The sequence below is a fragment of the Mustela nigripes genome, chromosome 2 (assembly GCF_022355385.1).
Source record: "Mustela nigripes isolate SB6536 chromosome 2, MUSNIG.SB6536, whole genome shotgun sequence".
Lineage (NCBI taxonomy): Eukaryota > Metazoa > Chordata > Mammalia > Carnivora > Mustelidae > Mustela > Mustela nigripes.
In genome coordinates this window covers 204328233-204341007 of record NC_081558.1, presented here as the reverse complement: position 1 = coordinate 204341007, position 12775 = coordinate 204328233, and the positions used below count along the sequence as shown (strand labels likewise).

The 12775-nt window shown below is 39.0% G+C and overlaps 1 protein-coding gene across 2 annotated transcripts in view; it reads right to left on the bottom strand.

The window, feature by feature from the left end:
- Positions 1-12775, bottom strand: part of BACH1 (BTB domain and CNC homolog 1) — a 44987-nt gene that overhangs the window by 19904 nt on the left and 12308 nt on the right. For both annotated transcript variants that reach the window (XM_059392230.1, XM_059392231.1), the window contains exon 2: positions 961-1254. In XM_059392230.1, coding sequence (XP_059248213.1) covers positions 961-1194 — 234 coding nt within the window. In that variant the 5' untranslated portion in view covers positions 1195-1254. The remainder of the gene's footprint in view (positions 1-960; positions 1255-12775) is intronic.

The window sequence follows — 12775 nt, the reverse complement described above, 5'->3', positions numbered from 1 at the left end:
TGCTATTTTGTGTCCCAATGTCCCAAGGCTCAACATTCTTCTAGCTGCGTTCACTCACTAAGTAAAAGCAAGCTATTCTATTCGAGTAAGAGTGAGTGTAACCAGCACTTCGCAGACCTGTGAGAGGTCTCCTGGAGGCAGGACATAACAAGGACAGAAACATTTACATGCTTGAGCTCCAAACAGGCTGCTGTGAAAGACATGTGTAAAACCAAGCTCCACAATTATGACACAAAATCACCTTTGGTTTACCAATGCACAGAAACAATCTCAAGAAAGAAGAAGGGGGGCAGTAGAACACTTATGGAGTACCTGCTTTCCATGAGGCCATGTCAAAAATGATTTCTAGAACCCTAAACCCACTCAGTTTCCCATTACAGGAAAAGGTCAAAGGGAGAGAATGTGAGACAGTGTGTCCATGACTCTAAGCATGATCTCTCCCAATGTCTACAATCCACTGGCTGTGCCCTGCTTTGGTCACTGTATCAGAAAATAACATAGGGCCACCTGGGTGGCTCAGTCAGTTAAGCGGCCAACTCTTGATTTTGGCTCAGCTCAGGATTTTAGGATTGTGAGATCAATCCCTGCCTCAGGCTCCACACACTGTGTGTGGAGCCTGCCTTAGATTCTCTTTCTCCCTCTCCTTTGCTCCACACTCACACATATGCTCCCTTTCAAAAAAAAAAAAAAAAAAAGAATATAATAGTAGGTAAAGTTATTCAACTGCTTGCTTAATATTGTTAACTAACATCCCAAACTAACAATTCTACATGTAAAAATGTTGTAATTTCCATGAAAAAAGTTAAAGAAATGAGTTGCTACAGAACCTGGGAACTGCTCCTCAGCCTCATGACAAGAAGGACTGTTTTATTTTTTAAATTTATAAACCATAAAGAGATTTAATTAGGTTCAGTTAAACTAAAATAAGGAAGCTTCCAGAACCAAGGACCTCTTTCCCACCTCTTCTGGTAGAGTAATGTTAAGCTCTGCATCAGCCTGTCCTACGATTCTCGAGTGGAGGTAACTGCTGCACGCCGCCAACACAGATCGGTGGGCACGGAACCGCTGGCCCTCCACAAGGACAGTGACATCACACAGCACGTCCTTCTTCCGCTGGTCATTGAGGCTGAGCAAGACATTGGTGCTGTGCACCGAAGATTCATAGGCAAAAACCGCAATTTCACTCAGAGACATTCTGCATAACAAATGGTGTCGGGAAGTTCAGTGAAAGCATGCTTCTCGTCGTCATCAAACCTGTAAAAACACATGCAAGATTTCACTTGAATAAAGTCTTGTTAGAAGTATTTTTAAAAATGACAGTGTCAAATATAAATGAAATTACTCATCACAAAAACAAAAATGAAAACAAAATCCCCTAGAGAACCTAGACATATTTATTACTTTATTTCATTTAAAATAGGTCCTTCACCACCATTTTTAGTTAGTTTTTCTAATTTTAGGAAAAAGCATCTCAGGATGAGGGAGGGAAGAACTTTATGTTCTCTGAAAGTAAGTCATTCACCCTGACAAAACACCTCCAATGAGCAAACAGACTCATTGGTCCGGGAAGTTTCTGGGTGGGATCCCAAACCTGTTGCTTTATGACATGAATGGGCGTGTGTGCCTCGTTCCCCAGAGGTCACCCTTGGGATGGGCCTGGCAGGAGAACAGGCGTATGGACCCACGGTTCTCCAGGCGCCCTTCTCCAACACTTGACAGCTGGCAGGAGGCTTTGGTGCTTTATAACAAGAGACACACTCTACATAAGGTAAAGTTCCTCCAACATAAGGAAGAAATGACTTGAGAAAAAGACTCAAATCTGTCAAGCCAGATCTTAACGAGTCTTTTTACAGAACAAGTCATACTTTACACTACAAATAGAGGAAACGGAGTACAACTATTTCATCATTAAGAGCATGATTTACCATACACAGAAACTCTCAGTTTGCTGAAAATGTTCAAAGATAAGTCATCAAAAAATGTGTATGTATTTTAAAATACACCATATTTTAAATATTATGACATATCATAACCACCATTTTTATCATATACAAACTACCAGCAAATAAGATAGCCACAATATATGTTGTATCTACATAGTTCAATCGTGTACTATTCTTATACAGGATCTATTATATAACAGAGACTGAAAGTAAGAAATTAAAAGAGAGGTTCTAGTATCTTCCTCCGGAGCCCAAAGGCCAGTGGCGAGCACGCCCAAGGAGTGTATGCATACCTCTCTATGGCATGATCAGACTGAGAAACTCCTCACACGTATTACCTGTCATTCACTTTTGTTTTTCTGAACTACTGCACTGCCTAAAACAAGAAGGTCCTCAAAAGTTCAGTGACTGAATAAACTTTCTTATTCCCAGATTCATTATACGCCAAGCGAAAATGAGAGGAGACAAGAGGACTACTGGTGTTCAGGCACTCCAGGTCCAGATCACGGGTACGGGTGACTTCTGCCTCACGGACAGGCTGTTTTAGTCACAAACATGTGAAATTCATCTATAAATTCTACCTTCCTTACGTGTTTATCTTTGAAGTACTCAATACAGCTAAAACGTTGAGTTCTTCAGAAGTAGTCAATGAAAACAAAATGTCTAGTTATGTGGCTGAACTCTGCCCTAGGTTAAGGCTTACAACGGATCACTCACTGGTTCAGCACACCACATAAAATCACGGCGACTGCAAAACAGGCAGTAGGACTAACTTAACTTCTGGATTGCGCCCATTCAAAAGAGTAGTGAATTCCCTTTGGCAACTGGTCTTAGTATTTCACTTACCAAAACAAGGAATTAGAGTTAGGAATCGTGAGGAAGAACTATCAAAGAGATCACGTGCCCCATATGTGTGGTGCCACACAGACCACCGCCCTCCACTTTCTCTAAGACGATGTACACCTCCCCCCGCAGAGCCAGACTCAACAGCTTACCTTTCTCTGTCTCTGCACCCAAGTCCCCAGCCTCTTTATCCGTTTCAGGCATCTGCCCTGCAAACCCCTGTAACTAGACTAATCTTACTTTTACATCTTGTCATTCTGCTGACCTCTGCACAGCCAGGCAAAATCATAAAAACACACAGGCTGGGGTCACTATAAATTCATGGCCTCAGCACTGTTCATCAATTCTTTCGTGTGCCCTGATATCCCGTTCTCCACAAGAGCCTTCCAAGTGGACACTTTTGTCTTCAGTAAGTGTCCTTCCCAGTAGACAACCACAACGAGGATCCAACCTCAGAAATTATTATCCCCCACCACCACCTCCACAGGCCACCTCTCCTACTGAAAACAGTCCCCGGTGTCTGCTCTCGACCTCAAAGCACCCTCGCTTCTTCAATCCAGGACCTTCCCCTAACACTCTCTTCTCACGTATGCCCAAACTCTCTCTCTATGCCAGCTTTTTCCCATCAGACGTCGCTCATATGCTTAAGTCTCTCAAGAAACTATCCTAAAACACTAAAGCAAATATTCATCGAGCTATCATTCTGTACCAGGCACAGGCCTGCGGTGCTGACACAGCTTCCCTTACCTACTCTTCAACATAGCCCTATGACACTGAGGCTCTTACATCATCCCAACCTTACAGATAAGGAAACTGAGGCTCAGTAAGAAGAATCTTGGCTGTGGTCAAAAAACCAGTAAGACGAAGAATGAGGAGTCATACCAAGTACCGACTACTCCGTATTTGTCTCCCGTTAGTAGCTGCTGAACACATAGTAGAGAAAGTCACTGCAGTACTCCCTCCCCACAGTATTACTAAAAGGTTGTGTATGAAAATAAGGAAATGAGCCTCCCAGAGCGCCAAGATCAAATGAACTGGACCTGAACTTCAACAAAGAGGACTCTGGACTCTTCAACACTGCAACCTAAAGGGACGCTGGTTCTCAAGAAAACCACAACAAAAGCAGTTCCCATACCTTCACTTTGAAGCTGCTGTCAGCACACATATGAGCCCTCACTACTCACCTCAAATCCCAGAAAGAATTTATTCTTGGCTCAGCCCTCCTGTTTAGGCAGTTTGGGGTGACAGATCACTTCAAAAGTTCTCAGCCAATTTAGAGATTTGCTGTGAGATACAGATTTGGGAGATAAGCCAAGGAGAGAGGAGCCAGTGACCCCAGTAGTACAACAAAGAGCCTCTCAAAAGAACCCAAAGTGTCTCGCTTAAGTGGACTAAGCATATGCATGTCATGACTGATCCTGCTCCCCGCAGAACCTGGGACTCAACTGACACCTCCCTCGGCCCTTGTAGGCAATCTCTCACTGACACCTGCTACCTCTGCTTCTCAACACGGAAACCCACTTCTCTCCATCTGCATTGCCACAATTCTAGTCCAAGCCATCACTGGCTCTAGTCTAGACAGGTGCTGCCTACCTTTGGTAATGGCGTCTAAGCTCACACATGTACAAATACACTAAATAAAAAGTGAAACTAAGTTTCACCTATTAATATTTTATCCTTACTAGTGCAAAGTACTCTAATATCTACTCTGTTCTATTAAAAATAAATAAATAAATTCCAGTTGTGATCCACTCGATTTCAAGAACCACCAAGGGACCACCATCTCAGGCATGGAAAACACAGTCCAGTGGCTAACTCCACACACGAGGTTCAAATTCCAGCTCTGCCATTACCTAGCTGTATGACCTTCGGGCAAGCTGCTTTAACCTTGCCAGGTCTTGGTCTCCTCACCTGTAAAATAAGGATAACAAGAGCACCTCACTGGACTGTCATGAGGTGTCTATGGACAATAAGGATAAACGGTTTAGCACAGTACCGGGCCTAGAGCAAACAACTACGAAGTATCAGCTGTTCTTAATGACAGTAATAATAACAAAAGCTTCATCCCCCTCAATCCCCTCTAGATCCCCTCCAATGTGCTCTCCCACATCAAAGTGATTTCTCCCTTGCCAAAACCTAACATTGTCTTCCAAATTTCTTATGATCAGTTCTAAATCCTTAGCCCATCCTCCAGACCTGCAAAAATCCAGCCTTATCTCGAGTTTTGTCTCTCTTGCTATTCTCTTGCCTCACCACCCCTTCTTCTTGCCCCAGGGAACCAAGCTCCTCTCCACCTCAGGGCCTTTGAACACACTGTGCCTGCAACCTGCACTTCTCCTACTCCTCAGCTGGCTAACTCCCCACCTTTTAGGTCTCTGCTTAAACGTCAAAATCTTGTCTGACTTGTTTTCTGCCATAACTCAAGCACATAACATAACTGTACCTGATTCCATGCAGGAACTTGCTTCTGAATGAATGATTTCACATATTTACTACAAATCCAGAACGCAGAGCATCTACATTTTCTTCCAAACACACTGCAATCAGCTATTCTGGTATATATAGGAACAATGCCACTAAGCCCAGCACTCCGAGAAAAGTCCTTGGATACCAGCTTTCTCACAGTCAGGAGCAGCGAAAGAGAGCCCGCCTCTGGGAGCCAGAACCGTATCTGCAAAACAACTGGTCAAAGAAGAACAAAACTTGGCAACTATAAATAAAGCCAGTACAGCTGACTTGCATGAACAAAGACATCATGACCCTGGCCTCATCAATATGGGGTACTACAGAAAGTTAATCTGAAAATCAATTTTCCTAATTCTGAAAACCACCTAAGTGGTCAGTAATCTATTTTTTCACCCAATAACATGATGACTAAAGACTGGCACACATCCTTCTAGCATCTGTCAGTGTGACCTTGTAACATTTCTCAAACCTAAAAGGTAAAATACACCACCACCCAAGGAACCTTCCAGATTCATAACTGTTAATTTATTAACACCAAACTTAGATTCTTACATTACACATGAATTTTTCTCTATTCCTGGAAATATAACTACTGTTATATATAACTATATAACTACATATATATAGTTATATATAACTATATAACTACAGTTATAATTCAAAATAAAGGTTTGTTGACCTTTGTAGCTTGCTGATTCATTCAGTAATGCTGATAAAGGATGAACAAGCATTTTAAAGCTTCCTGTACTTCGATTTAGAAATAACTTCTGCTCTCTGCTCAACATACACAATTCAAGTTTTAAAAGTCACCAGTTGATGTTTTTGCTTTCAAAATGATAAATAAACAAAATGCTATGGTTTCATCCCATTTTCATAATTTAAAAGATAACCTACTTTTTAAAAAAATCTTTTAAAAGCCTAAAGTGGTTATCTGATCATGGACCAAGTACGATGCTTCACAACCAAAATTCAGAAAGTAACTGTATGAGGATGAAGTTCCACACATACAAGAGCTGGAATTTTGTTTCCCTCAAATACCCATAGAACTTTGGTTTCTTGTTTTTAATTATGAGTGTGGAAGGGCACACAAAATAACTAAGGAATCACTTACAAGGAAAAACAAAAACAAAAACTCTCATCCAAACATCCTTTATCTTCACTGAACAATGATGAATGTCCTTTCTACAAGTGTATACCGAGCTACCCAACAGATTTAGTGCCATGAAAACACAAGTAAAAAACAGTCTCTACATTCAAGAACATCACCTACAGATGTTCAAAATAAAAATGATGCCTTGGGGCAAAAGCAATGACAATGATCGTTATAATCAATTTACACAGGAATGTGAACATTCCTAAAAGTATTTATTTGCAATAACTCTCCAAACAAAAACTACTTCCTAGTCAATTCTCATTTAACCATAATATTCAATTAATGAAAAATGATGATTTCCAAAACAGTTGTTAGCTGAGGGTGTGTGTGTGGGGGGGGGGGGGTGACGTGGTTGGGCATCAATTGGACATCCCATACGGCAAAATGGGCAATTGAGTTGGCCTTTATAGAAAAAACAATACTCTTCATCTACAAACCTCTTCATCTAAGGAAGAATTCCTCAGAACCTCCCTCCCCTTCTCTCCAGTGGCCATTTGTAATTTCTACCTCTTTCTCCTTATTGCTTCTGCCCACCACCAACTGCATCACACAATGACCTTTACCTCACTCAGTTTCAGGTCAGGGTCTCCAAAGGCTCAGAAGACAGGAAAATTCCTCTTAGCACACCATCCTTCTCAGCTCCCTCCTAAGCTTCAAGCTCCCCTAAGCCAGTTTCTGTTACAATCTACCCAAGATACCTAGCGTTTGAGTGTTCTTCTGCAGTTAGGTGCACCTTGTCTTCTATTGCTCAAGTAGATGGCAAAGACCCAACAATATTGTGGGTGTACACCTTTAGTTCTTTGTCTTTCCTTTTGAAGCCTTTATATATTTATATATTAATGCATAAATAAATACATAAATAAGTTTGCTTTTAATGTAAGGTAGAGATGCCCACAGAAAAATGTCTTTTTAAAAAGAAGGGCTTTTCTTATTACCATTCCCAATCTGGAAAGAAGCTTAACATCAAAAAGTCTGTGAGAAGACCTGTACCCTGGGGCAAAGAATATATTATAGGTTAAAAAAAAAAAAAAAAAAAAGCCTGTGGGAATTTAAATCAGAGACAATAATTTAAGTCTACATTCTTTCCTATATTCTCAGAGCTGAGTCATCTTCCAGGAAGAGCCAGGAAGAGTAACTCAGTTTCCAAGATTTGCTATTTTCTTTATGTTTTTAACATAAAGATCTTAAACATCATACTTGCTTAAACATATCTGATAACCCCATTTTCTAAATCCATTCCTCTTATGAAAAAATCCCAAGTATGAAGAGATAAGATATACAAATGTGTAGATCAAAAAAAACTGAGTGAAAATAGAAAACAAAACAAAAATCTGAGTAAGTAGCAGAAGACCTTATAAAAGCTCCAAAACATGGATGTTGTTTTTAGAGGACTTTTATAATAACATATGGGAAAATGGAAATCGATGTTAACTATGTGACTAAAGATACCACAGCTTTTTTAACCCACTGAGCCACCCAGGCACCCCTGCCACAGCTTTTGTAGAATGAGATGTGGAGAATGGAGAAGGTGAGCAAATCACTAAAATTTTGCAGCTCATGATTCAATCCCTGCTTCCACAAAGGGAAAGTTGGACTTTTCTCCACTTACTCTTCCTCGAATTAAAAATTATGCATTTAATCATGGATCTTTTTTGTACTTTCTTGGTTTAATTCCATATCTGAAATGAAAGAGCTAAAGTTAAACACAGAGGGAAGACATCTGAACGGTTAGAGAAGTGTGAAGACCCTATTTACAGACTCACCAACTCAGAGGTCAGAAACAAAAGGTTTTTTACTTCCCAAGTCAACAAATTCAACTTTGATAACTGTGCGTAGTACATTTAAAATAGCTTGGAAAGGAATAAAGGAAGAAAAAAAAGAATTAACATAGGAAACCCGAGCTCGAGAACCAAAACAAGAATAACAGACACCACGATTATACCTTTTTAACTGAAAAGAATTTAAAGAAAACAAAGCAGTCTTTTATTTGCTTAACATATTTGGCGGCTACTTGATCCTTAATAAGACTGTTGTATCTCAAGTGAAATAGATCATCTTATGAAAATATGGCCATCAGGAAAGGTAAATTAAACCACTTGTCAGCCACTACTTTCTGTACCAACATTGAGGTATGATTTACATAGAACTGCACTATTTAAAGTGTTCAGTGAGTTTTGACACATGCATATGGGCACGAAACTACCACCAATAAAGATACAGAAATTTTTAAAAAAAGATAAATTTCATCACTCCAAATTCCATATGCCCCGTTTGCTCTCTCCTTCCCCGTCCTACTAGCTCCAGGTAACAAAAGATTTGATGTCACTGTAGATTAGCATGCATTTTCTATGATTTTTATATAAATAGAATCACACATTATGTCCTCTGCCTCAGGCTTCTTTCATTCAGCTTAGTGACATTCATACTGCATACATCAGATGTTTCTCTATTGCTGAATAATATTCCATTGTATGACTGTATCACTCTTTGTGTATCTAGTTAACTACTGATGGACGAGTCTAACAAAAATGGACGTAACTGCATTGCTTCCAGTTTGGGACTACTGTAATAAAGCCTCTGTGAACGTCCAGATGGACATATACTTCATTTCTCTTGGGTAAATAAATACCTTTGGAGTAGAAGAGCTGAGTGATATGGTAGGTTTATGTTTAACTTTTCAGAAATTGCTGAGCAGTTTTCCAAAGCAAGTGTATCATTCTGAACTGCTCCTTAGCAGTGCACAAGCCCAGTTGCTACACATTCTAAGCAATCCTTGGTATTCAGTTTTTTTTCATCTTAGCTACCCTAATAAATGTACCGTGGTATCTCAGTGTGGTTTTAATTTACCTTTCCTGATGGCCACTGAAGTTGAGCATCTTTTTATGTGCTTATTGGCCATTTGTATATCTTCTTCTGTGAAAATCTGTTCAATTTATCTGCTCATGTTTAGTGGGCTGTTTTCTTACTGAACTGTTAAAGCCAGCAGAATTTTTATCAGGATTGCAGTGACTCTATATACCAATATGGGGAGAACCAAAATCTAAATTGAGTCTTCTCATGCAGAAACATGGCAAATCTCCCCGTTGACTTAGTTCTTCTTTCAGCATTATTCCGGTGTTTCTAGTAAAGAGGTCTTGCATATCTTTTGTTATATTTACTCTTAACTAGTTTATGGGACTTTTTTATAGTTACTATAAATGAATCTGTTTATTAAACTTCATTTTCTGGTTTTCTGCTGCTACACTGTAAACAAAAAATCAATTTTTTAAATATTAACCTTGAATTCTTCAATCCTACTTAATTCACGTATCAGGTCTTAACAGTTGCTTTGAAGATTCTTTATGAGTCTCTATGTACCATAATCAAGTCAATCTGCAAACAGAGACAGTTTTACTTTTTTCTCATCTTTAGAGTTATTCTTCTTCCCTTATTGCAATGACTGAAGAGCGACAGCGCTAAGAGCTGGCACTCTTGCCTTATTCCCTTATAAGTTTTTGATAATTCACCATTAAATATTATGTTAACTGTAAGTTTTCTAAGATGAGCAACTGATGGGCAGTAAAGGAGGTGTGGTAGTTACTATCCCAGTTAACTTCGGGCTCATATAAGAAACTCAAAGGGGAAAAAAAAAAAAAAAGCAAAGAGTGAAAATTCCCCAAAATTCCCCAGAAGAGTGAAATTCCCAAACTCACTCAGCCTCCTCTAAGGGCACCCTTCATTCCTACACCACTTTCTAAGTATTTACCCAAGACCCCAAGACATCCAAGGATCCCAAAATCAGGGGCTATAGATAAGAAGGGCACAGGGTGGTTATCAGAGGGCACACCCACGACTGAAAGACTGTCAGAACCATACAAACATAGCGCCTTTCTGCTCTAGAGATCGCGAGGGCGGACAGCATGGAAGAGCATTCTGCAGCTCGATGACAAACCCTGGCAAGCTGGGCTGTCCTGTACATTGACGGCATTCCCTCTGTTTTTAGGTAAAGTAGGGACAAGAATACTACTTTCTATTGGGAGGATCAAATAAAATAATACACATAATGTTTCTAGAGCAGTGCCTGGCACATAATGACTGCTCAAGAATTACTGACTAATTAATTAAATGTTAGCTATTATTTGAGTAAATGTTAGCTATTATCTGAATCTGATGCTAGAAAGTTTTTTTGAGTGGCATAAGAAGACACTGGAACTCTAGTTAAAGAAGTGTAATAGCATACTGCTTAGCTTTCCAGGGCCCCTGCATGAGAATATGGACACTTAACTGGTTTTCAACGTTCAGAATGACAAATAGCAGAAGACTTAATTATGGTTATAATTAATATAATTATAAAAGGGATATAGATATATATATTATGTACATAATATAAATAATATAGATGGAATATAGACATTGTTAATCTTGACAAAATGAAAGTAAAATGAACAGGCTGGGAGATGGAATCAGAGAGAACTGAAAGGAAAACTAGTATTTCTATATGACTTACAATGTGGAGTCAAAAGATACGTCAAAAAAAAAAAAAAAAAGTACTTCCTTGGATGAGTGAGACCAAATTAAAAAATAAATTCTGGGGTGGTAGAGGTGACCAAGAACAAATGAAATAACAGATTACAAATATAGGTGGGGTGATGGTGGAAGCAACAAAATTAATATCCAGAGTAAAAGGAAGTCAACAGATAATATATTAGGTTCATAAACTGAGGTCTAAACATCTTAGAGATACACAGGTAACTACCAAAAAAATTGCACAGCAGAAATGGGTAAAGATGAATATTATCCACAAAGCAGAATTAGGGGTAGGATGGGGTACAACAGATAGGGTTGCTTCATGATAAATCTTTCCATATTTTTTAAACCAAAAACATGTAATACTTTGACTAATAACATAAACTTAAAGATATTTAAATAGTAAACAAAAATATTAAAACACAGTTAAGCCTAAATTGTTGATAACTTCGTTGTGAGACTTAAATTTTTTGAAGATTTTCCAAGTAGAAAAGAAATTTGACAAAGAGGAAAATCAACCTTTAATTAACATTTTACATTATTCTGACTGAACTAGAAGGTGGGAGGGTAAAGAAATAGAGTAAGATTTCTCACTTGGGAACAATGTTATACATATGGTTTAATATTTTATCCTGATAGCAATACCAACTGAAACAGATTCTTCAAAAATCTTCTAAAGAAATGAACTATTGAACTGCCAAACCACTAGAGCCTTACAAAATCTGATGAAACTTTTTTCCACCAAGAAAACTACTCACATAATAAAATTTTGCATTTGCTTTTAGTTGAACTGATAAATGAAATCAAGAGCTGTTGCTTTGAGAAGACGAGTAAAACTGACAAGTTTCTACAGTCTCACCAAGGAAAACAGACGAACACAGAGAATTCCCGTTATCACACAGAGCATACTAGAATGGCTCTTCTCGCAATGCCCTTCCATCTACAATACAATTCTCTACTCCCCTTCGTAGAAGTCCTCAAAAGAGCCATTTACATCCTCCCTATTTTCACTTCCCTCTCTTCCCAGTTTCACTTGAGCCCACTAAAACCAGGCCTTTCCCCCTCCGTTCCACGGAAACTACTGCTAAATGGCAAATTTTCAGTCTTCTTACACAGCATCTCAGCAACATTCAACAGGTTGAGCATTCTCTCCCTGAATTCCTTTCTTCGCTTGGCTTCCAGGATACACAATCCTGATTTCCTACCTTGCTGGCAGCCACCTATCAATTTTCACTGATGGACTGTCCTCCTCTTCCAAATCTCTAAACCCTGGAGAGCCCAGGGCTTAGTCCTCAGGTACCTCCTCTTCTTTGCACACATTTCCTAGGTGAACTCATTCAGACCCAAAGTAAGAAGAGGATCCCTCATGGACTTAATGGTATATTCTCATAATTATAGTTGGTCTAATCTCAACAGCTCTCTTGAACTTCATATTCATGTACCTAACTACATACTCAAATTACTACTTGTATATCTAATTGGCATTGCACACTAACGGCTCCAGAAATATTGGTTCCCCCCACCTCTAGTTAGAATGTATGTCAAGATATTTACAATGGTTACATTTAGGTAATTTTTGTTTCTGCATTCAAATTCTTAACTATAAATACATGATACTTTATAACCAGAAAAATGAATGGATAAAGAAGATGTGGTTCATATTTACAATGGAATATTACTCAGTCTTCAGAAAAGATGACTTATCTACCATTTACATTGACAAGGATGGAACTGGAGGGTATTATGCTAAGTGAAACAAGTCAATCAGAGAAAGAGAGTTATCATATGGTTTCATCATATGTGGACACAAGGAAGAGTGCAGAGGACAATAGGGGAAGGGAGGGAAGACTGAAGGAGAAGAAAT